At 56.2% G+C, this 24107-nt stretch overlaps 1 protein-coding gene across 3 annotated transcripts; it reads right to left on the bottom strand.

Annotated features, from left to right (window-relative positions):
- Positions 1-116: 116 nt before the first annotated feature.
- Positions 117-23639, bottom strand: TM6SF1 (transmembrane 6 superfamily member 1). 3 transcript variants are annotated; one of them, XM_062206327.1, is made up of 10 exons: positions 23512-23639; positions 19178-19281; positions 15522-15619; positions 13428-13531; positions 12833-12915; positions 12099-12220; positions 9706-9810; positions 7882-7980; positions 7624-7743; positions 117-816 (listed from the first exon to the last, which is right to left on the bottom strand). In XM_062206327.1, the coding sequence occupies exons 1-10, from the start codon at positions 23601-23603 to the stop codon at positions 625-627; spliced, it is 1119 nt and encodes a 372-aa protein (XP_062062311.1). In that variant the 5' UTR covers positions 23604-23639; the 3' UTR covers positions 117-624. The 3 variants fall into 3 exon arrangements, with proteins under 3 accessions (XP_062062311.1, XP_062062312.1, XP_062062313.1); XM_062206328.1 differs by having other exon boundaries at positions 360-816; positions 7888-7980; XM_062206329.1 differs by lacking the exon at positions 117-816 and adding an exon at positions 6622-7267.
- Positions 23640-24107: the final 468 nt, after the last annotated feature.

Raw genomic sequence — 24107 nt, 5'->3', positions numbered from 1 at the left:
ATATTTCTAGCTACCAATAAAACAAGTATCAATTAAAGGTAATGGGAAAGTTAATCTCTCTTTAGCTACTTAAGATTCACATGAAAAAATTTTAGTAAAAGCAGATTTTAAAACAGCAGTGAATATTTCCTTGGGAAAACATTTTTCAAGCATTATGAAACATTCTGATGATTTGACTGTGATATTGAGGCCCATATAAGGCGCATGTGTCTGGTAACCAATTATTGCCCCAACCCTCATTTCCTGTTATGGATTTTTTAGTATGCGTGGGCTGTATTCAGTTTTGAGTAGTTTCATTTTCATGCTCACTATTGTAGGTGATTAAATTACAATTTTTCATACTTAACAACTATTTCTTATGTGCAAACAGAACATTGAGATAAATGGCCAAGTTTATTCACAAATAACTTTGAATATATTTAAACAAACTTTCTCAACAACTTGAATTTCCCTTCAAGGAAAAGTTTACTTACAAAATCCCATGTTACAGTTCACACATACAGTACAGAGCAAGAATTTATTCTTAAGTATTCATGAATGAAAAGGGAGTACAGTGGGACAAAATACCAGTACCAGTGCGACAAAAACCAGGAACGTGGAGAGGGAGAACATGAAGTCCTATTTTTACTCCACTTTTTCATCCCCCTTTGTTTTTATGAAGAACTCTGGTTTGTAGATACAACGATAGGCCAGGAGCTGAGGCAGGACTCCATATGCTATGTTCAATGCTAAAAAAAGGCCTTTCGCTTCTTCAGGGACTCTGTAGACATAGGCAGTTCTAGCATGGAGGGAAGCACCCACGTGAGAAAACTGAGCCTGTTGCATTAAAACAAAAACAAAAAGACGAGTAAGCATGAATTCGTGTTGGGTTGCATGCGTGATGGGTTCTGAAGGGTTCGTTCAGACTGCTTTCCTGTGCCCTCCAACCAGGCTCACCTTCAGCAAATCTAGCTGTGAATATGGTAGTCTTCCGTTAAAGGCAGTCTTTCATGAAATTGCAGGCCATTCCTGATACAACTGCCAGATAAAGCACACCTTCCTCAGCGAGGTTTCTCATGGCACGTGTGTTCCTCAGCCCAGGCAGTGCCCTCCCAAACATCAGGGACCCAGCAGAAAAGTCTGCATCAACCCTCTGTGCATTCTGGAGGTCCCACATGACAGGCTCGCCTGTGGCTCCCAAAGCCTGCTCCAGTAAAACCAAAGTACAGATCTTTAAAAGCTTTTAGCATAATAAACTAAGCACCTGCACCTCATCTGTCAGTCTTTGAACCGCACCTTGGAGCAAGGGCTCAAGACCCCTTCAGGTGTAGTTTGTTTCTGCATGGAGTTGGTTTTTGTACAACTGAAGAAATCCTAAGGGTGATTTTCTAGGATAAGGCTGCTCACAGCTTCGGTGGGGGCAGGGGCACGGTTGCCGTGTAGAAGACGCCAGAAGCTCGTGCAGGCCACCGTGCACAGAGGAGAGGGATGTGTTCCGAGGGAACACAGACGGGAAGTCAGGGGCTTCCCAGGGTGCTCGCGTCCTCGTTCAGAACACACATTCAGGATGTGCCAGGTTTGTTTTTATACTTCACTTAAGCACAGAGGGAGATTTTTGAAAGGGCAATGCTAGCAGCAAGATTAGAAACTCCTATGAGAGGATGTCCTTAGGAGGCTTGTCACACACACACACACACACACCACCTTGGAGTCTGCATTTTCATATCTTGCCAAAATTCAAAATGTATGTGAGTAAGAGATGGGGAATCTAAATATGACAAGCAGTAAATCATTAGTTCAGCAGGGTCGCAGTGAAGAGACAGAAGATACTGCAATCTGAAGTCACCCAAGTGACAAGAAGAGACAGCTAAACGTTGGCCTTCAACACAGAACTTGGGTTTCCTTCCGTAGGAAGTCAGTGTAGTCGGCTAAGATAACAGCCTGTTGGCTTGGCCACGACAGGAACGGGGCAGGCTTTCCCAGGCGCCCTCTTCATGAGTTTGTATCCGTGGCAGACACCGTAATAGACTGCAGTTGTACGAATCACCGACATGTTCTGGGCGCCTGGGTACAGCCACGCTTCTCTCTCGAGCTAGGAGTTCCCGTGATGTGTGGCCAAAGACCTGCACATAAGTCGTCTGGGCGCACCTCCCGCAGGCAGCGGCCCAGACAGAACCAGCAAGTGTATCTGCACCTGCGGGCTACAAGGACAGGCGACCATGAGAAAGGGCACGGGTGGGGCTGCCTGAGGCGCCACCAGGTGGACATTCCAGGAAACCTGCAGCGGAGCCTGGCTCCTGCCACTGTTTCCCTAAAGCCTATTTTGAATAGCTGCGTTTTTCTGAACACATAGCCGGTCTTGAAGCCCAGTCTCCAGAGGCGGGGGTTTCTGGTGGCTCTACCTTTATAAACACTGCTCACATCACAAGATCACCACAGCTGGGGAGAGGCCAACCAGCTTTCAAAGAACACGAGCAGTCGTGCCCACCTGATAGGGAAGTGTGGTCCTGGAGGCCCATTTCCTGCACCGACAGTGCAGTGAGTGAATACCTCATTCTCACAGACAGCAGCACTAAAGACTGTGTCCTTAGACTGTAAGCCCACAGGGCAGGTCCTGTGTCTCAAGTTTTGTGTGGCACCTGTCGCATTGTTCGAGCTCAATAAACATTCAGCAACAGTGGTCTTGTGGCTGTCGGAGTCCGAGATCCCCAGAGCCTCTGTTTCTGTGCCCTGAATTAGGAAGCTCTCCTGCGCACAAGCAGTGTCTCCTGCGACTGCGCCGAGTTCTGGCGCATTTAGGGTGGGCACCCAGCCACACAGTTTGCTCCCCCGGGTGGAATCCTGTTATGTTTTCGTGGCTACAAAGTTCCAAACAAAACAGTCTCACCTGAGGATCCCTCCCTGCCCAAGGCAGCGGCTGGGGGCAGGCGCGGGAGTGGTTGCCCTGCTTGTGGGGCCTCCTAAGGTTTCAGGGCCCAGAAATTTCTCCACAGCTCAGGCACATGAGCTTGAGTCCCTGACAGTCATTTTTTCTACGGCGTTCAAGATCACTGTTAACAGAAGTCACTGAGATATACTCTGATTTCTTACCATAATGGACGATTAGAAAATGACCCGCTGAAGGCACCCAAAGGTTCACTTTTAGTAGCAGTGTCCTATATTTATGGAGGCAGCCTGGAGCGGGTGATTGAAAATCACAGTGCTGCAAGAGTGTTCATGTGTCGCCGCGAACCCCGACGAGCAACAGCCAGTGTGAACACTGGACATAACAAGCAACAGCCAGTGTGAACACGGGACAGTCGCCAGGCTGCTGGCCCAGAACCCTGTTACCTGTCTCAAGAGCTTTCTGAGTGGCATAGTAGAGGTGCAGGGCACCTACAGTCAAATCCCAGCCCCACCAGAAACCTGCAGCGGGGCCTCGGGCAAGGCATGGCGCCCTCTGGCGTCCTCATCTGGGACAGCCGGTCACGGTGGACCCCACCCCCAGCTGGGGACCCCTCAGGACAGACACATACATAGCTCAGCCAGGATCCCTGCTCTCCTTTGCTGAACACCTGGGCTGTTTCTAACTCCCCGTCGTTGACCTTTGGCTGTCCGTGTCTCCAGCGAGGGCCAGTAAGCATGTAGAGATGGTAAACCCCAAAGGCTAATGTGAACGCTAAGTAAAGATGTTCAGTAGTAACTAACAAGAATGGCAAGTGCCTCCCAGTCAGGAGCGAGCTGGTGAGGGCGGCTGAGGGGCGGGAGGGAGTGCATTGTAAGTCCTGAGGCTGTCGGATTCTCTGACATTTCAGGTAATAACTATGTACAATACACACACAGAGGAGTCGGTTTCACTGTCTACAGACTAACCAATCACCTAGGCGACGTGAGGCATTTCTCCTGCAACCTTGCGACCAGGGGTTTCCCAGCAGTGATGAAGAGTGAGATAGCTGGTGCGCGCCAAGCACTCTTCCATTTATCACCTCTAATCCTCACTAGGGAGCGGCTCTTCCTACCATCACTCACCGGGAGAGGAAAGGGTCAGGGCGAAGAAGCCGGCGCCGCTGGGCCGGGGAGTGCAGCTGGGGTTGGAAGCGGTCTGCCTCCAGAGCGCAGGCTCCCAGCCACATTGAGCACATGGGGTCTGATTCGATTTCCAGGGCTATTGCATCACAGAAAGTGCTGCTGTCCCCTGTACCACAGCAGACACCCAAATCCATGGATGTGCAAGTCCCTTCTATAAACTGGCATGGTGTTTGCATATAACCTTTAACCTCCTGTCTACTTCAAGTCGTCTCTGATTTACATAGGATGCCCAGGACAGCATAAGTGCTGTGTGAATGTTTTGAGACTGTGTTGTGTAGGGAGTGGACCAAACAAGTCTGTACCCATTCAGTGCAGCAAAACCACGGTTAGCCTGACTACATTTTCCATCCAAAGGTGGCTGAGCCTCCACTACAGAGGGCCAACCATACAGTGCCAGCAAGTGGACTGGACTTTCCAGGTCAGACTTGCCACCTTAGTCCTGCAGTAAGGGTTTGCTAGGAAAAGATAGTTGGTGGGGCCAGCACTGTGGCGTAGCGGATACAGCCACCACCTGTGATACCGGCATCCCATATGGGCACTGGGTCATGTCCCAGCTGCTCCACTGCTGATCCAGCTCCCTGCTAATGCACCTGGCAAAGCAGCGGAAGATAGTCCAAGTGTTTGGGCTCCTGCACCCACGTGGGAGACCTGAAAGAAGCTCCTGGCTTCAGACCAGCCCAGCTCCAGCCATTGTGGCCATCTGGGGAGTGAATCAGTGGCTGGTTCTCTCTGTCTCCCTCTGTGTGTGTGTGTAATTCTGCCTTTGGAGTAAATTATAAATAAATATTTGTAAAAAGATCATTGTTATGAGTAAGTCTCCAGTGGAAGTCTAACACTGTGTCCAGGTTTTATTCCATTTCCTTTTACATTTTGATTGCTCTTCGGATTTCTGAAGGCAGGATCTGCCCTCAGTCCCGACGAACTCCTGCACCCGAATGCAAGGATGCAGTAACTGTCCGATGTGTCTTCCACTGGCCTGAAAGTTTTTCGAGGATTCTTTTTTTTTCTTATTAAATTGCATGGGTCTCGGGAGTGCTCTTTCCAAAACAGTAGATTTTGATGAAGTTGGTGGGATCAGGAATTCAGAATTCTGATCATATGCAGCTCTGCTTTTTCCTTAGGCTAATTACTACCAATAAATTGATCCATTAGAGCCCGGCCCAGGGCCACGGGCATGACACCTCACTCTTTGAGTCAGGCCACTGTGCTCCTGTGGGGCTGGGAGAGCCATCTGACAATCACAGGCTCTGGGCCCGGACACCCACTGGCAAGAGAGGAGCTTGGGGCAAAGCCCAGGAGTGCCCGCAGGCCCTGAGGTCTGCCTGAGGCTGCCGCTCTGCGGGCCACACTGCCCTTCCCAGCACCACCCAGCAGGGGCCCCAGGTGCCTGTCAGCAAGCGCAGCCTCACCAACAGCAGCGAGAGTGAGTCCTACCACTACCGGGTCGCCACCCGCCTGCCCCCAGTGTGCGGCCTTCCTAGGCCTAACTTTTGAGCCTGTCCACAGGACGAGGCTTGGCTTAGGCTTTTCTGCCTGGTTCTCCAGTTCTCCCCGAGTCTTGGCCAGATGCCACGTCTCTGCTGCACCCGTGGCCAGTGCAGGGCAAGCCAGGACGCATGGCATGCAGGGGATAGGGCTGGCGCAGGGCTGGTTCTGGGCTCTGGGCCCTGGGCTGCCATCCTGGCTTTGCTCCCAAATCCAGCTTCCTGCCGCTGTGCACCCTGGGAGGGAGCAGGTGATGGCTCAAGCAGTTGGATCGTTGCCACCCACGTGGGAAACTCCACATTGAGTTCCTGACCCCTGGCTACAGCCTGGCCCAACACCGGCTATCGGTAGGGCATTTGGAGAGTGAACCAACACATAGATCTCTCTGTGTCTCTGTCTTGGATAAATAAAAATGCATAATAAAAACCAATAAAAAGGCCAGCCAGAGTGAGATGGATGTGAGGCCTCCGTTGTGGAGGATACAGGAGAAGAGATCTGGGGACCAAGAAAACCAAAGCCAAGGCTTACTCTGCTCCCTCCCATCCCTAAATGCCTCCTTCCTGGGGAGACTTGGCCCTATAAAGCCTCAGAGCTCAGCTCAGGTGCCACTGCCCCCCCCCCAAGTCCCTGGAGGCTCTCAACTGCCCTGTGCCATGTCCAGCATCTACGTTTGTGCCTCAGCTGAGGCAGGGATGGAGGGCAGAGAAGGTGGGCGTGCACTCCGCCAGCATTTCCTGTCCCTACTCTGCCATCTTGGAGCCTGCAGCCTGAGGCAAGTGAACCGAAGCCGTCCTGGGCCCCAGCTTCCTCATCTTGCAACAGGGAATTAAAAAAAAAAAAAGATGTGAAGGCAATCCCATGAGTGCATCAGGCTGTGTCTCCTGCAGCAACAGGACCATGACCTTGACCAGGCCTGGCCTTTGAAAATGCCCCGCGTGATCTTTAAACGAGCAAGAAGAGCTGGAGTCTGGGCAGCCTCGGGGTGGGCGAGCTCCTGAGAACTCAGGCCAGTGCAGCGGAGCTGGGAGAGAATGGATCGATCTGCGAATCACTCTGGAGACAACTAGCCAGACCTGGGGAGGGGTGCTCATGGCAGGTGTAAATTACTCCCAAGGTTTTTTGGGGGGATAATTTATACAGAGAATCAACAGGAGTCCTGCTCTAGACATAAGATCTGAGGTGCCTGTGAGACAGCCAAGTGTGAAACCAAACATGCGAGTCTGGGAGCAGTAGGGGCTAAAAACGGGAAACTCGAAGTCGTTCCCTTGTGGCTGCTGTTGGAAAAGACGGAAGCAAAGACCCCCACACGGAGGCCTGCATTCCCAGGTCTGGATGCTCAGAGCAGGAATGCTCACTTGCGACGCTGCATCCGCTTCTCTGATGCCAATATTCTAACTTTGTGACAAAGGGCCTCAGATTGGAAGGATTTAACCCAAATATGCCCTCACAAATACTATGTTTTTCAATGATACCCAAATACTGTGTTTTTCAACCCTGTAAATTCTAGTTTGGCTATTTATAGAGCACGAGTATATAATTAACTGTACAGAAAAATGGAATTTACAAAGTTATTTTTAAATTTCTATTAAGGGGAAACAATTACTTTAATCTCTCTGTGCAGAAGATCGGCTTGTTTGCTGAGTGCTACCTTTGCGCTTTGTGCTAATTCTGTGGACAATTTCACTTCAGTTCAATGCGGTAAGCTTTCGCGAAACAGCTCCTCCGGGCCAGGCACCTGGCGAGGTGCCGGGGGTGGGGAGAATGAAATGACAGGCCTCACGTTTCAGGAGCAGAAACAATGTTTAAGCCCGTTGCCCTGGTTCTGTGTCTCGTGGTAAAGCAGAATGCTAAGGTCTCAAACGGAGAAAGCACTGGGATTTCCCAGCCCCCAACCCTTTCTTAGTAGCCATGGTGTCTAGAGATGGGCAGTGGTCCTATGCAGCCACCGTGCCATTTGCTGGGGGGTGGGGGGGTGGCACCTGGGGCAAATCACTTAACATCCGGGCCCCTCCCCGGCATCCCTGGATAGCTCAGCCCCCAGACGGCAGCCTTAGATGGGGAGAAGCCGTCTGGCTGCAGTGTGCCTCGTACCTGAGCGACACCTCCCGCGTGTATCAGCGTGATGTCCGGCATCCAGGAGCACCCAGGCACCACCAAGCCGTACAGCGCGGTCACGAAGTAGGGGACGGAGTAGAACATGGACGCCAGCATCTGCACGGAACAGAAACACCGTCAGCGACCTCACGGGCGCTCGGCCGGCTCGCTTCCTCCGTGGGACCGCGTTGTTCCCACTGTAGTTGTTTAAGAGTTAAAACAAAGAATTTTAGAAAACTCCTGGGCTTCACACGCCTTGACCTGAATCTTAGGGTAAGCAGCAGGATCCTTGATGTAGGGCTCTTGGAACTGGGCGTAGAGTCGACAGAGCTCCGCGGGGCAATCCAACGCAATCTGAGGACAAAGAGGAACTGGTTACACACGCGCGCGGTCACGCCTGGCTCCTCGGGTTTGCCGAGAAGGCTAAGGTGCCAGCTTCGGGCACAGGCGGCTCTGCTGTGTGGCCTTGCAGGGGGGAGAGCCAAGGCAGCATCGCTCCAAGGAGGGGAAGCAGAGGACAGCAGGGGAGCCCTCGCCTTGGGCAGCGGCGGTCAAGTGTCTGGGTTGGGCTAGCCAGAGCACAGCTGGCTTTAGCATGTGGGAACAAGCGGTTAACTGGTCAACCGTTCCCACACCACACCGCTTGGGAGTCCCCTCTCCCCGTGCTGCCCAGAGCAGTCAAGGACAGTGACTGGCACTAGGCCATCCAACAGATAAGCATCCCTCTGGCACAGCCCTGGGTCCCCTCCGACTCATCTCCCCGCTCTGGCACTGCTCCACCGAGACCACAGGCCAAAGCACCTGCTGGCCGCCAGGGGGCCCCAAATGGGCCCCACCCCAAAGCCAAATGGTGAAAACCCGGCTCACCAGGCCCGCACCCCCACACGTGCACCCGGTCTCTCCCCGTGTGCAGGGAACTGGACGGGACCGTGTGAGCACACCGCTGGACTGGTGATTTGGGGTCCAGACCGTGGCAAACAAGCAAGCTAAGCAAACATCAGTGTCAGTGGCAGGGGTCTGAGCACAGTTCCCGGCCTGGCCACTTTCATCTCCCCAGCCTCGGCCCACACAGATCTCTCCCAGCCCAGAGGCCCTGGGTTCCTGAATGACCTGTCACCCAGCCACCATTCAGCGAGCACTTACTATGTGTGAGGCCCTACCAAGGGTTGGAGGTGCATTATCGTAAGCTTAGGAGCAAACTGTGGTTCCAAGAGGTTAAGTCCTGTGTCCAAGACACACATATAGTACACGGCCAGCAACCCGGACCACATATCTAGTGCATGGCCACCATACCGGACCACACATCTAGTGCATGGCCAGGATCCTGGACCACACATCTAGTGCATGGCCAGGATCCTGGACCACACATTTAGTACAGGGCCAGCATCCCAGACTGCACATCTGTACACGGCCAGGACCCCAGACTGCACATCGGTACACGGCCAGGACCCCAGACCACATCTAGTACACGGCCAGGACCCCGGACCACACATCTAGTACAGGGCTGGCATCCCAGACCGCATCTAGTACACGGCCAGGACCCCAGACCACACATCTAGTACAGGGCTGGCATCCCAGACCACACATCTAGTACAGGGCCGGCATCCCAGACCACATCTAGTACACGGCCAGGACTCCGGACCACACATCTAGTACAGGGCCAGGACCCCAGACCACATCTAGTACACGGCCAGGACCCCAGCTCTCAAGCCCGCAGGTCTTTTTCTTCGCCTGTGCGCTGTCGCGTCGGTAGAGGGCGCCCGCATGCCTGCACGTGAATCAGGCCCCTGGATACACAGGCTGTAGACCCGACCTTGGCGGACTCAGCACCGCGCTGGCCAGTGAGACAGTCACGTGACCCTGCACCACTGGGCCAAGTGCACCTGGTGCCCCTGCCTCAGTCCATCGCACCCCCCACACACTCCCAAGGACGCATGGGTGCGCCACGCCAGCGCGCAAAGACATTTACACTCGAATCAGAAACATCTAAGGAGCCAGAGGAGCCCCTGGGGAGCAGAGGCGCAGGGCCCCCCCCTAACAGATTAGCCTGCAAGCAGGAGCCGCCTCGCAGGGACTCACCAGGCCTCGGAACAGGCAGAACCCGGTGGCCAGCAGGAGCCACAGGACCAGCACGAAATCAAACGGGCGTCTCAGCAGGTCCTTGGCTTGAGCTTCTTGCACAACCTGAAACAGAGCGTGCGGCTAGCCAGCAGGCCCCGGGTGCCGAAGGAGTATCGGAAATCCACTGGCGAGGGACGAGGAGAGGCTGTTCCGGGCCCCCAGTCCGCGTCCGGAACCACTGGCCATGGGACTCTAGGCATTGCCCCCTAAGTCATGGCCCCCCATCTGGGAAACGGAGAGCGGCACCTCGCAGCTCTCTGAGGAGCGCTCGCTCCCTGAAATGCCACTTCCATGAGTACAAATGTTAACTCCGCTCATTGAGAAATACAGCCCTGAAAGTCAACCACAAACCTGCCCCACCACGCCCGCTGGCCTACTTTCCTAGTCGTATGCATTTATGTATATATTTATGTATAAAAAGGCACACCTAAAATCTCTACTTTTTCACAAAATTAGGATATCATGGATATTAAAAAAAAGTGTTTGATGTGTTCTTTTTGGCCTCAGCATCTACCTATATTAAAAGCTCTTCCCGGGCGGGGCTGGCATGTTGGCCAAGCGGGTAAAGCTGCTGCCTACAATCCCCGGCATCCCCTGTGGGCGGCAGTTCAAGACCCAGCTGCTCCACTTCCGATCCAGCTCCCGGCTGAGGTGCCTGGGAAAAGCAGGGGAAGATGAGCAAGGGTTTGGGCCTCTGCTACCCACACGGGAGACGGGATGCGTGCTCCAATGGGCCAGCCCTGGCCATTGCAGACATCTGGGGGGTGAGCCAGCAAATGGAAGCTCGCCCTCTCTGTCTCTCCATCTCTCTGTAACTCTGCTTTTCAAATAAATAAATCTTTTTTTAAAAAGCACTTTCCCATATTATTAAAAATTCTTCTAAAACTAAAATAATTCCAGCTGGCGCCGCGGCTCACTAGGCTAATCCTCCGCCTGCGGCACCGGCACACCGGGTTCTAGTCCCAGTCGGGGTGCCAGATTCTGTCCCGGTTGCCCCTCTTCCAGTCCAGCTCTCTGCTGTGGCCCAGGAAGGCAGTGGAGGATGGCCCAAGTGCTTGGGCCCTGCACCCCATGGGAGACCAGGAGAAGCACCTGTCTCCTGGCTTCGGATCAGCGCAGCGCACTGACCGCAACGCACCGGCTATAGCGGCCACTTGGGGGGTGAAGGAAAAAGGAAGACCTTTCTCTCTGTCTCTCTCTCTCACTGTCTAACTCTGCCTGTCAAAAAAATTAAAAAAAAAAATTTTTTTTAATTCCATAGGGAAGATACTTTAGCCACTCTCCCATCACTGGACATGTAAGCATTTTTTTTAACTGCTATATTTAATGTGATGAAGAACAACTTTATACATGAATCTTTAACAGTACCTCTAGTGGTTTCTATGAAGACAGGATCCAAGAATTGAAATCCCTGAGTGAAGGGTTGTGTTTGTTAAGGCTGATCACAGCGCAAACCGCTCTGCCCGCCCAGTCTGGACTGTGCACCTGTCGGCACCGTGTGGTCGCCCCTGGTCAGCACTGCGGTTTGGCATTAACAACAATGTTGATAAAGAGTTCCCTGTGTCTCCCGGCACGACCACTCTTGCCGACACTCAGGTGCGGAGCCTTCCAAAGCCGAGGAGGCCAAGGCCAAGGCCAAGGTCACTCTGTTTTTGTTTTTTCTTTAGACCCACTAACTCATTCCTCCAAGTGACTGAAGGGGGCGCCGGCAGTCACTGTGCCGGCCTGTGTTTGCTCAGCAGGTGTCTAACTGTTCACAAGCCAGGTGTGCATGAGCCCCAGTAAGCGGCTTCTGTGAACCTCGTGGAACCGTATTTTGCCTCTAGTAATGCAGTTTTGCTTAAAGGCCACTGCTTACGGATCTAATACCTACGAAAGCAAGAGAGGCTGAGAGAGATGTCGCAGGCTTAAAACCAAGACCTTCCCAGGGTACCTGTCAGGCCGGCACCGGTCCACTGTCACCACCATGGCTGTGCCGGGAAGAGAGGTGCCCCAGAAGACATCCGTGGGCCTGAAACCTCAGGTCTCAGAGCCTGCGGCTCTGTGGGCTGCATTGTCTCTCCAGCAGGCTCTCGGGGCAGCAAAGGAAGCAGCGCCCAGGTGCTCAATGTGTCATTAACAGCACCCGGCAAACCACGGGCTGTGGGCTGGCGCGGGGTTGGGAGGGGAGAGGCAGCGGGACCATGGGCACAGGAGCTGCCCAGAAGTACGGCCTCCCCCACAGCAGCAGCTGTCTGCGCACTGGGCCCCCATAACTACGCCGTCACACGGCGGGCGCTCAGGCCTCGGAGGCACAGGTGACCCCCGTGGGTTTGGGGACGCGTTTTACAATTGAAACTTAATCCAATCACCTTTGAGGGATAATTACAAGGTTCTGCCGGCTGATTATAAATTCTGAAACCAGCCCAGACAGGAAGACACGTGTATGGTATGCTTAAGAAGAAAGCTGGGCAAATTCGTGTTCCATACTTCCCTATTTAAAAGAGAAAAAAAAGAAAGAGCAAGTCAGAAGTTGGCCAAAAGCAGGCTAACCAGCCACAAGCGAACATTCCGAACACCCCCTCCCCCATCCCCGGTCATCGAAGATGTGCAATAGACCCGCCAGGACTCAGAATGATGGAAAAACCAATGTCCGTGTCCAACCATCAGGCATTTCCTAACAGGCATCCCCCGTCCTCAGGACTCAACAGTGAGCACCCTGATCCCCCGTAGGCATCAGGGTCTTTTTCCTTCGGCCCTCGGGGGTCTCCATTTCCAGGTACATTTTCTGAGTTGTGATGCATGACGTCACCGTCAGTATCTGCCCGCTAACTGTCGTCACCCACACCCTCCTCCACTCTGCGAGGTCCTTCCTGGAAATCGAGAATCTCTAACCCTTGCCTATGATCCGTGCACACGTCTGACAACTGCTCAGAAACGGCTTTTCGGAGGGTGAGGTTTAGGTTAGGAGCGGGACGGGAACAATTCTGCTTTCACCGTAGGCTCGGGGGCTCCCGGCTCTGCCATAACCCGAAGCGCACCTCTGCTCAAAGACCATCGCCCCTGTTTCCGGGACAGAGAAGTAAAAGAGGAAAAAGTGCCTTACCTACAATGTTCCCAGGCACGAAGACAACAATGCTCATTATAATGGATCCAACCCAGTAGAGGCCGACGGTTCTGTAACTTTCCCTGGAACAAATGGAAAAAAAAAAAAAATCTGACTTGGCGCACTTTGTCTTAGGAGAGCAAAGACGCTCCTCAACACTGCGAGTTCTCATTAGCAAAGCTCGCGAATCGAAGCTTACTAAATTGGGAATGAGGGATGAAACACAACTGTGCTGTGTGCGCCGAGGCGCTGTGGAGCCACAACGCTGTCCTCACGGCCACAGCACGCCTGCCTTTCCTATGTGGTCAAAACTCGCTACGACAAGGGGGTGGGGGAGACCCAGGAAGTTCGGAGATGGGCCAGGCCGGGTGAGGTGAGAAGAGACAGGAGGAGAGAGCCCTAGCAGACCCTTGGGGCTCTGCGTGAACTGGGGGGGTGGGGGGGGGACAAGGAGGCCAGGTCTGTTTTCCACCCACGGAACTGGCACCCACATCCAGTTCACCTGCTCTCGTGGCTGTGTCTGCATGCACATGCCCCTTCCACAGCTGTGTGTGGCTAGGGTGGCAGAGGCACACGCAGCACGTGACCGACTTACTCCCAGGCTATGGCCGCCACCATCACGAGGTACATCAGGTAATGCGCGGAGCCGTCCCAGTAGCAGATCATGTGGCCGTAGGCGGTGTTCAGGTAGGGTTCACCCTAAGGGAGGCATCCGACGGAAGGCCGCTGTGAGTAAGACTCAAACGCTGGTTTTCAGTTAGTTAATTAATTTGATTGGGGGGCAGACACACAGAGAGAGAGAGAGAGAGCCGCTCACTGGCTCTCTCCCCCAGTGACCACGACAGCTGAGTGAGTCCAAAGCCGGGAGCCGGAAGCTCCATCCAGGTCTCCGATGTGGGAGGCAGGGAGGGACCCGGATGCTTGAGCATCACCTGCAGCCTCCCCAGGGTCTGCATTCGCAGGACGCTGGAATCAAGAGCCAAGCCAGGACTCGAACCCAGGTATCCTAACTGAAGTAACCACTAGGCCAAACACTCACCCCGAACTTATCTTTCTATGCCATTTCCTGTGAGTTTTCTGAAGATCCTTCGCACGCACAGACAGGCGGTGGGGAACCCAGCACTCCACGCAGCCCCTCATCCACCCTTCCCAGCAGCCCTGTGGGATGGACATCGCTGGCTCCATTTCACAGATAAGGAAACTGAGGCTCCGGAAGATTACAAGACTTGCCCGAGATCACACAGCTGGCACCTGGCAGAGACGGCACAGCCAGGAAGAGCCAGAAAACATCACTGGGATGAACGTGAGATCTTACATGCCGGACAGCACGTCCGTGCTGGTGCGGCTGCTGGCAAGTCACTGTCGGTGTGCCTGGCTTTGAGGTGACGTCCTGGCCTCACCTTGTCTCCTTCCCTCTTTCTCCCACCTCCCTGCCCTCCCGGCTCACCCCGCCTGTCGCCCAAGGATGCCCCAAGTCCCTCCCCAGCAAGGAAGGGTGCGGATCCACCAGGCTGGCAGTCAGCCAAGCAGGCGGGGCCTTCTCCGATGGCTGGCGCTCCCCACAAATCAGGGTTAGCACCCCAGCAGGGCAGGAAGCAAGCTCAGCCCAGTCTCCTCCCCTGGCCCCCCGGGGTCCCAGGCCCCTAGTCGCTCTGCAGGACCCGCCCTCAGCACTAAGCCCCATCAAGCCCGGTGGATGTCCCCAAGCCCTGGAAACCCCCGCGTGTCCCCAGGGGACCTCAGCACCACCCACTGGTGGGGATGTGTCCCGGGGAGACACGGACTCCCTGTCTGCTCCCTCCTCTGCCCCAGCTGTCCCCTCCCTGGGTGCCTTCTGCCTCCCTGGGTATCTGGGAGCATCTGTCACCCGCTGTACACAGCGGTTCCTCTGTGTGGGCCGAGCCGTGTCCCTGCCACGCAGAAAAACACGTTCACCCCTCCCTGAGGGCCGATCCCGCCCTGATTTAAAATCCTCCCTCACCCCTGGGAACAAGTCCCACCTCGATTTCTGGTCCAGCTCCCTGCTGGGAGGCAGCAGGTGATGGCTCAAGTACTTGGGTCCCTGCCAGCCACGTGGGAGACCTGGATGGAGCTCCTGGCTCCTGGCTTCAGCCTGGCCCAACCTTGATTGTTGTGGGCATTCAGAGAGTGAACCAGAAGGTGAAAGCTAGCTCTCTCTCTCTCTCTCTGTTGCTCTTTCAAGTAAATAAAGTCTAAAGTCTTCCCCCCCACACAGCATGGAGTCCACACTCTCTTGGCTCACACAGAAATCTGTCCAGAAATGCAGATGCGACGTGAGCTTCGCTGTGTGGCCTTGAGAAGCTCACCGAGTCCCTCTGCGGCTACATCGTCACATCAGAGGTAAGGAAACAGCTCTCTGGCTCGCTCACTCGCTCTCTCTCTCCCAGGTGCTCTGAGCTGCGTGTGTGCACAGGGGGTGGGCGGTGGGGGGTAAACAGCACAACCAAATGGCTCCCTTGAATGCCTCTGTGTTTGGCACCCAGCAAATTTAACACGGGGGCTTTCTCAGGTTCTATGAAGGGCCTCGCGAGTTCCTCATTTATGTTAGGTATAGGTCGAGGGGAGAGGCGGGTGGGCGGCGCGATCCAGGAGACAGGAGACAGGTGCGCGGGCCGCCCTGCTCACCCAGGCCCGCGGCGTGAGCTGCCCACTGGCCGGGGGCCCGTACCTCTCTCAGGTAGTAGGTCATGAAGCCGTCAATGATCCCATCTTGCTCCAGCCCGATGATGAGGTTCACCACGCTCGTAAATCCGAAAACCGCGTACACTAGGGCAAGGAGGCAGCAGTTTACAAAGCAGGCCTCTGGGTGGCGCTGTGGAGCGGCGGTAGAGCCGCTCCCACAACACCAGCATCCCGTATGGGCGCCAGTTCGAGTCCCGGCTGCTCCACTTCCGATTCGGCTCCCTGCTAATGTACCTGGGGAAGCAGTGGAAGATGGCCCAAGTGCTTGGGCCCCTGCCACCCACGTGGGAGACCCGGAAGAAGCTCTTGACTCCTGGCCCAGCCCTAGCCATTGTGGCCATTTAGGGAGTGAACCCGTGGATGGAAGATCTATCTTTCTCTGTCTCTCCCTGTTTCCCCATAACTGACTTTCAAATGGGTAAATAAATCTTAAAAAACATTTGCAAAGGCGTAATACGGTGCATTATGTTAAAAAAAAATAAATAAAAACCAGGAATCATGGGAAGCAGGGATGGTGGCTCAATTGCTTGGGCTTCTGCCACCCACGTAGGAGACCCGGATGGAGTTCTGGGCTCCTGGCTCCAACCCTGGCTGTTGTGGGTATTTGGGGAGTGAATAAGCAAATGGAAGATCTTCTAGAAGATCTTGCTGACGTCATCAACCTAAACTAACAGACCAGACACCTCCTGCACACCCAGTGGGTCTCAGGCTGCCCACCCTAGGTGGGGGGTGCATGTCCCCAAGGTGGGGAATGACACCAGGCCACCCCAGCATCCCACTGGGCAGCAGGGACAAAGCCAGCGGCCAAGGGGCCTGTGAAGCACAGTGGTGACCCAAGGGCTGAAAACAGTGACTTAGCAGAAGGGAATCGTTTCATGGGTCCCGGGGCCAGGCTGCGGCCCCGCGTGTCCAGCTTATTTGCCTACTCCAGGCCTGGATCCATGCAAGAGGCTTTAGGATAAAAGGCCAAGGGATGACAAAAATGAAGCCAAGATGGTACGATGGGCTATTACGGAAGGAAAAGCCGTGTCGCCGGCCAGGACGTACACAGCTGGCACAGCCAACGGCTACAGGGAATCAACTTCGTGTTTGTTATTTTTTCTAGACAGCCGCATTTTAAATAAGAACAAATTGGTGTTGAACTCTGGGCACGGACAGCAGGGGCCATCCTCAGCTGCCTTCCCGGGCACATCAGCAGGGAGCTGGAGCGGAAGCCAAGTGGCTGGGTCTTGAACCAGTGCTCCAATACGGGATGCCGGCCTTGCAGGGGGCGCCGGCCCCGACTTCCTCACTCTCCTCCTTTGGAAGGCGCCAGGATTAGCAGGGAAGGAGGCGATGAGAGCCTAATCTACCAACGGCAGCAGATGCCCCGCGGCAGGCAGATGCCGCATTACCGAGGACAAGGACGTGGTCCCTGGCTTCCAGTGGGCGAGGAGCCCGGCTCGGGCTGCCGTGCGCTCAAAGCTGTAACAGACAAGGACACTGGCATAGCTAAGTGTGGGCTGCGTGGAGCGGGGCAGGAAGAGGATGTGGAACTTGAGGTTCCTGGGCCCAGCGCATCTGCTCCCTGGCTATGAAAACAGCGGCACATTGCACAGTTGCTCACAGCTCCCGAGTTCCCTGGGCGGGCGCTGGGAGAAGCCCATGGCTCACCACTCTCCCTTCCCGCCCCGCCTCTGCCAGGCCCTCCGTGGGCAGAGACTGCTCCCTGGCTTCGGCCACGTGAGTGACAACGGCCACTCCAGAGCGCGGCCGGCGTTAAGCGACCTGGCTTTCCCTCCTCTTGTCCCGCTGTGCCGCTCTGCCCACTGCAAGAAGGGCACGTGACAACGGCCACTCCAGAGCGCGGCCGGCGTTAAGCGACCTGGCTTTCCCTCCTCTTGTCCCGCTGTGCCGCTCTGCCCACTGCAAGAAGGGCACGTGACAACGGCCACTCCAGAGCGCGGCCGGCGTTAAGCGACCTGGCTTTCCCTCCTCTTGTCCCGCTGTGCCGCTCTGCCCACTGCAAGAAGGGCACGCGCTGGGGAGCTGCAGGTGCGAGAACAAGGAGCCGCACGGAACAGCCCTGAATCCCACCCACAGCCCCGGGAGCGAGAAAACTGGATGATTTGGGGAGTGTAGACACAACACAAAACACCCAGCAAAGTGCAGGCCGCAGGAAGTGTTCACAGGCCAAGGGCAGCCTTGTGGAGGCGGCACACGTGGCCATGGGCTTCAAGGTCAAGGCCCCTGTGACCTTGATCCCATCGCTCTGCAGCTCTGAGCCAGCGTCCTCCTTTGCATATGGAGGGCTACTGTGATGAGCATTAAATAAAACTACAGTGTGAGTGAGCGCTCAGAGCCCTAGCAGGGCCGGGTGCTCAGCCAGCGCCGGCGGCAGTCTGCTTCATTTCACACACACATACACGCATACACACACTCACACACACAATATACACACTCACACACCCACACACATACACACTCACACACGCAATACACACTCATACACCTGCACACACATGCACACTCACACACACACATACACACTCACGCACCCGCACACACGCACATACGCACACACACACGCATACACGCACTCACACACTCATATTCACACACAGAACACTCACACATTCTCACATACTCACAATCACCTATTCACACACTCATACAATCACACACTCTCACACACACTCACACACTCACAATCACAATTCACACACACAAACTGACACACACACATACACACACTCAATCACACACAACCACACAGACTCACAATCACACACTCACAATCACATACAATCACACACTCACAATCACACACACAACACTCAAACACACACTCAACACACATCCCTATACTCACATAGTCACAATCACATATTCACATACCCACACACTTATGCATTCACACTCTCGCACTCACTACCACACACACTCACGCAATCACAATCACACATTCACACATACACAGACACACACACATACACAGACTCACAATCACACACAATGACACTCTCGTACCCCCACACTCACACACACACACACACTCACACACACATGCTGGCTGGGAACTGTCCCATCACCCTCCTCATCTTACCTCCCCCCACGGTTAGTACAAGGGGAATCTCAAAAAGTTTGTGGAAACATGGAGTTAAAAGGAAAGCATATTTTTGGTGCAAAAAAAAAGTGTAAAATCCATGCATAGTTTTTACATAACAAGTAGCTTCCATGAACTTTTTGAAGACTAAGCCAATTTTACTTGGTGAACCTTTTTTAATCCCAGAATGAACTTATCTTCTAATTCCATTTTCCACAAACCTTCTGAAGCGCCCTCGCTTTATTGGTTTCCTGTCTTATACAAACTGTGCAGACACAGGCACCCCACTTCTCTGCCAGATTTGGGGTGCGGGGGACAGGAAGCCCGGGAAGGAGCTGGTACCCGAGCTGAAGCCAGAAGTCAGAGGTCAGGGCCCCAGCATGCGAGGCGCTGGGGGAATGAGGCTTGGTGGCCCTGGTGGAAACCCTCCTCCAGGGTCCCACCTGCGAGAGGGCGGAGCCACAGCTGAGGACAGGTGCCTGAAACACGCCCACTTCCGGCCGCTGTCACCGGCCGGTACACAACCAAAGAGGAACAGGTGCGAGGAGGAGACGTACCATAGAACAGCGGGTCCCTGGGCGGTTTTCTTTTGACAAGGACCCGGGCCAGCAAGGCCACCAGCAGCAGGATGAAGGCAGCCACCCCTACAATTGTCCAGGAGCTGCAACAACCAGAAGAGGGAGGCGGTCATTTAGGAAAACAAACACCGGTGCCTGCAACTTCCTGACCATTGAATTTACTGGCCCGGGCCGGGGCGTGGGGACGGCCTTTGGCCTCTGCCTGCAGCTCTGTCAACCGGACGTTCCTCTGCCACCCTCCAGGCCAGAGCCAGGGGACTTCAGGGGGAGGGGAGCCACCAGGCCCTCAGTCTCCACGTGTCCTGACCCATCTCCTGTGCACGGGCATTGGGTCTGGAGCGCCCTCTACCCCGCCCCTGCTGGCCCCTGCGGGCTCCACCTACCCCCTCCCACCCCCGGTGCCCTGTAGCCTGCTTCCTCCAGGCCAGCCAGAAGAAATACACAGACAGAGCCCCTGGAACAAGCAACCCTTACAACCCCTCCCCCACACACACACCTTCCGGGGCACAAGGGCAAGGTCACGTGTACTAGGGGACTTCAAATGATTCGTGAGAAAATGGAATTTGAAGATACGTTCATTTCAGTGCAAAACAATTTTGAAACACATGCATAGTTTTTCTCATGATACACTATGGGTTTTCTAGAAAATTCTTCAAGACCCCTTGTAGATCCAAACAGGCCAGGAAATCCTAGGAGGAGGAGAGTGTGGGCCAGGCCTGAGGCCAGCGTGGAGTCAGCCCACACCAGGGCCGGCCTGGTCTCCAGCCACAAACCAGGGGCACAAACCCCAGATCTGCTCCTGGGAAGGGGCAGGGTGGCAGGGAGACCCCGTGGAGCAGGGTGTGGGCAGCCAGGAGGCTGGGCCCTGGCGCACTCTCCAACTGCGTGACCGTGGGAAAGCCACCTCCTCTGCACTCACCTGGTTATTAATTTACTGAAAAACCTACTGAGAAAAAATCGTACCGTGCATGCCTCTGCGGCAGGTCCCGGGGACCCCATGTAAACAAGGGGGCTCCTGTCTGCACAGGAGACCCACCTCAATAACTCCCACCTCCAGGAGCTTACTTCCCTCCCACACCTCCAAAAACAGGGCCCCCAGCTCTAGACAAAGAACCACCTGAGGCCACGCCAATGGCCTTCATGGCTACACCAGAACTTACCATCTTCAGAGCTGCAGAAAGCGCCTCTCCTGAGCTGACCCCACCCCCCCACACACACACAACACACACGCACACCAACACGGCAACCTGACACTGGACTTCGGATAACCTTTGCCATATGCCCTGGGATAAAGGAAGAGGACGGGAAGGAAAGAGGTTAGGAGCAAAAGTGGAAAGGAGGGAGGGAGGGAAATGGATGATGGATGGATGGTGGATGGTGGATGGTGGAGGACGGATGGATGGATGGATGGTGAATGTTGGACAATATGGATGATAGCTGATGCATGGATAGATGGATGGATGGATGGAAGGACAGAGAGCTGTGTGATAAGAATGAGACTGGATGGCCATGTCGGTGTCCAGGTGAGAATCTAAAAGCTAGGAGGCTCCCGGTAGTGCACATCTGTGAGTGCTCCACGCTCCTCCTTTAGGGATGAGCCAAAGGGAAGGCTGATGTGGGTCAAGAACAGGACCCTGGGCTGAAGCGCCTGCAAGGGAGGAGGTCAGAGGTCAGGCACGCTGCAGCACTTTCACGAAGAACAGCCTGAGGCAGGTGGTGGGCTGCTCCTACCAAGAGCCCGAGCTCACAGCCAGCACAGTCACACGGCCGGTGCCCTGGTGGAGCAGGGGAAAGCTGCGTAAACTGGTTCACAGCATCCCCTGGTGCACGCCAGCTCAGGGAGGAGGAAAGAGTGAAGGGAAACTGGGGCGGCAGGTCCCTGGGGACCTCCCGCAGCAGCCAAGCACAGGTTCGGCTCAGGTCAGCGGGAGTGGCCAACAGAGGGGCAGCAGGGACTCAGGGGCAGGCGAGCCCAGAGGGAAATGGTTGTTAGTCTCGGAGGGGCGGGGGTTACAGATACCCTTCCAGGAACAGACACATCCCAAGAGGGGCACGGATGGATGCATAGGAGCAGTGTGTGTGTGTGTGTGTGCGTGAGAGAGAGAGAGAGAGAGAGTCCAACCCTCCCTGACCTACCTCCTCCCCACCTCCCACCTAATTTGCCTTTTCTGTTTTTCAGACTTTCACAAAGTCTGAAATGTAACCAGGCGCCCACTCTGCACAGGGGCTGGGTTGGGCAGACAAAACCAAGGTGAGCCGCAGCCTGGGGAGGTATGTTCCAGCCCTGAGGAGGGAACTCTCGTGGGAAAGATGCGATCCAGAGGCTGGGGTTGCTCCAAGAGAGGCACCCCTCACTTGGAGGGAGAGCCGCAAAAGGAAGGGGCGGTGTTTTACTCTGTCTGGGCCATGCACTGGCTTCAACCGTCAGTGCCCCCAGGGAGAGAGGCGGCACCCCAGCAAGGAGGCAGGGCAGGGCCCGGCAGGTTCAAGGGGCAAGGTCACTAGCATGGTGGGTGGGGCCTCGCCTGGGAGCCTCTGCCGTAGTCCAGGTCAGAGCGGGCCAGAGCCACAGAGCAGGGAAGGGAGGGGACAGACACCAGGCCAGTCCCTGCACCTGTGGGGCAGGGGGTGGCGAGAGGGGAGTGAGGAGTCTGAGGCCACTGGAATTCTAACCTACGGGAGGGCGGGAGGAGCAGCTGGAACCAACTCTTCAAAAACACAGCAGAGCTTAGCAACTGATCAGCACCGCCCAGCAATGCCCAGTTCCGTCCCCACCAAGGCAGATGCAAATGCCGTTGTCTCTTCCCAGTGGCTGAGGCCCAGACCTAGGAGTCGTCTGCAAATCCCTCTGCTCTCCTCCAAGATACCTGACAGGTGCACCCACTTCCTGCCCGCTCTGCTCCCCGTGTTTCCCATCACTGGCGTCCCCTCCTCCAGGGAACCTCCCCTGGCCACCAGCCAGCCCCCTTCCCATCCCCATCTCTTCATGCATTTGTGGATGTCTGTCTCAACCTTTTTTTTTTTTTTTTTTTTTTTTGAAGGGCAGAGACACAGACGGAAGTCCCATCTACAGGGTCACTCCCCAGATGCAATGGCCAGGGCTGGTTCAGACAGAAGCTGGTAGCCAGGAACACCACCCAGGTTCTCTCTCCCCCGTGTGAGGCTGCTCCCCATCACCGGGGCCATCATCTGCTGCCTCCCGGGGTCTGCCTTAGCAGGAAGCTGCAGTCAGGGGCAGCTGGGAATTAATCCCAGGTGCTCCGATGTGGGACACAGCTCTTCACCGCTCAGCGGAACACCAGTGCTCCCCACCCCTCACCCCCGGCCTTTTCTGGCTTGGTCACGGCTATGTCCTCAACACTTGGAACAGCCCAGGATACAGGAGGCACCCAGTAAATAGTCACTGAACTGCCCATAATGCCATTTGAGGGGCACAGGGTCCCCTTGGGCAGTCCAGTGGCAGACACTTAACAGGAGAGGCATGGAGAGCCAGGAGGAGGAGGGCAGGCACCGCCCGCGCACAGGGAACCCCTGGTACAAGTGCTTCCGGGGACAAGGTGGCCCCAGCGCCACACAGGAGCCCCTGCCCTGCTGTAGACACTCAGCGGCTGTCAGCTGCAGCCTGCAGAGTGATGCAATTTCCTTAGCACCAACTGCCAGCCTCCCCCCACCTCGGCAGGCCCTGAAGCTGTCCCCTTTCCCTCTGCGCCCCCGGGGGCCTTCGGCGGCCCCTGCGGGGCTGGGAGGCGAGGCGGGGCTCCGGACCCAGGCTCAGGGCCCCTCCCTCGGCCCCACCCACCTCCCTGTCCCCGCTTCTCCTTTCGCGGCCGCGCCTACACACACAAGCCTCCCACTTAGCGGAGGAGAAAAGCGAGGCCAGGCCCCAGCCTTAGTGCCCAAACCGGGCCTGGAACCCACGGCCCTGCCTGCTGCCTGCGCGTCAACCACAGTCGTTTCTAAAATTAATAAGAAACGGTGAGTATGTGGAAGTCCATACATGGAAACTTCCCGGTGAAATGGGGAGGGGAGGAGGCGGCCGGCTGACAGCGGGGCCAGGCTCGTCGCCTCCGCGTTGGTCCGCTCCCCACCGGCGCCCCACCGCGCTGGCCAAGGACAGGGGCATCGCCCCGTTGACCTCTGTGACCCGGCCACGCGCGCGGCGCAGGCAAGAGGCAGGCACCCGGCAGTCGCCCCCTCCCGCCCCCGGCAGGCGGCGTAGACCCCGGCCCGCGCGGGGTCGGGGCGCACTCGGGGGCCCCCATCGCAAAGTTGCCCGAGCTCCGGCCGCGACCCCCGCGGCGCCCGCCACTCACTCGCGCTGGGCCGCCAGGTGGTTGAAGACGTAGGTGACCGGGATGGCCGAGAGGGACAGCACGAAGACCCCGGTGGCCGCAGACGCACTCATCGCCGCCGCCGCCGCGCCGCTCGCGGCTTCTCCGCATCCCGCCCGCGCCCCGCCCGCTTCCGGCGGCGCCCGCGCCCCGCGGCGTCGGCCCGGGGAGCCCCGGCCGCGCCCCGCCCCGCGCGCCCCGCGCCGCGTCCCCCGCCGCCCGGAGCGGGCCCGCCGTGCCGTGCATGGGGGCGCCCTCGCCTCGCCTCGCCGCGGGCCGCTCGGCGCCGGCCCCGCCCCGGCACAGGTGCCCCCGGCGCGCCGCGGAGCTGACGGTCACGCGGCGGCCGGACGCGGGGCTGTCGGAGCGGGAGGGGCCTGGGGCCGGGCCCCCGGCGGGACCAACGCTCGGGCGACCTCGGGGAGAGGCTGGCGAAGAATGGGAATCCTGGGTGCCCACTCACCGGCTGTGACCCTTGGCCACATGACTTAACCTCTGTGCGTGTCTTCCCTTGCCTGTGGTCACCCCCTCCACGCAAGCGCGAGGGAACGCAGGGCCCCGAATCCGTGCGCCTGGGG

The sequence above is a fragment of the Lepus europaeus genome, chromosome 11 (genome assembly GCF_033115175.1).
Source record: "Lepus europaeus isolate LE1 chromosome 11, mLepTim1.pri, whole genome shotgun sequence".
NCBI classification, from domain to species: domain Eukaryota; kingdom Metazoa; phylum Chordata; class Mammalia; order Lagomorpha; family Leporidae; genus Lepus; species Lepus europaeus.
This window is presented reverse-complemented; position numbering and strand designations above follow the sequence as displayed.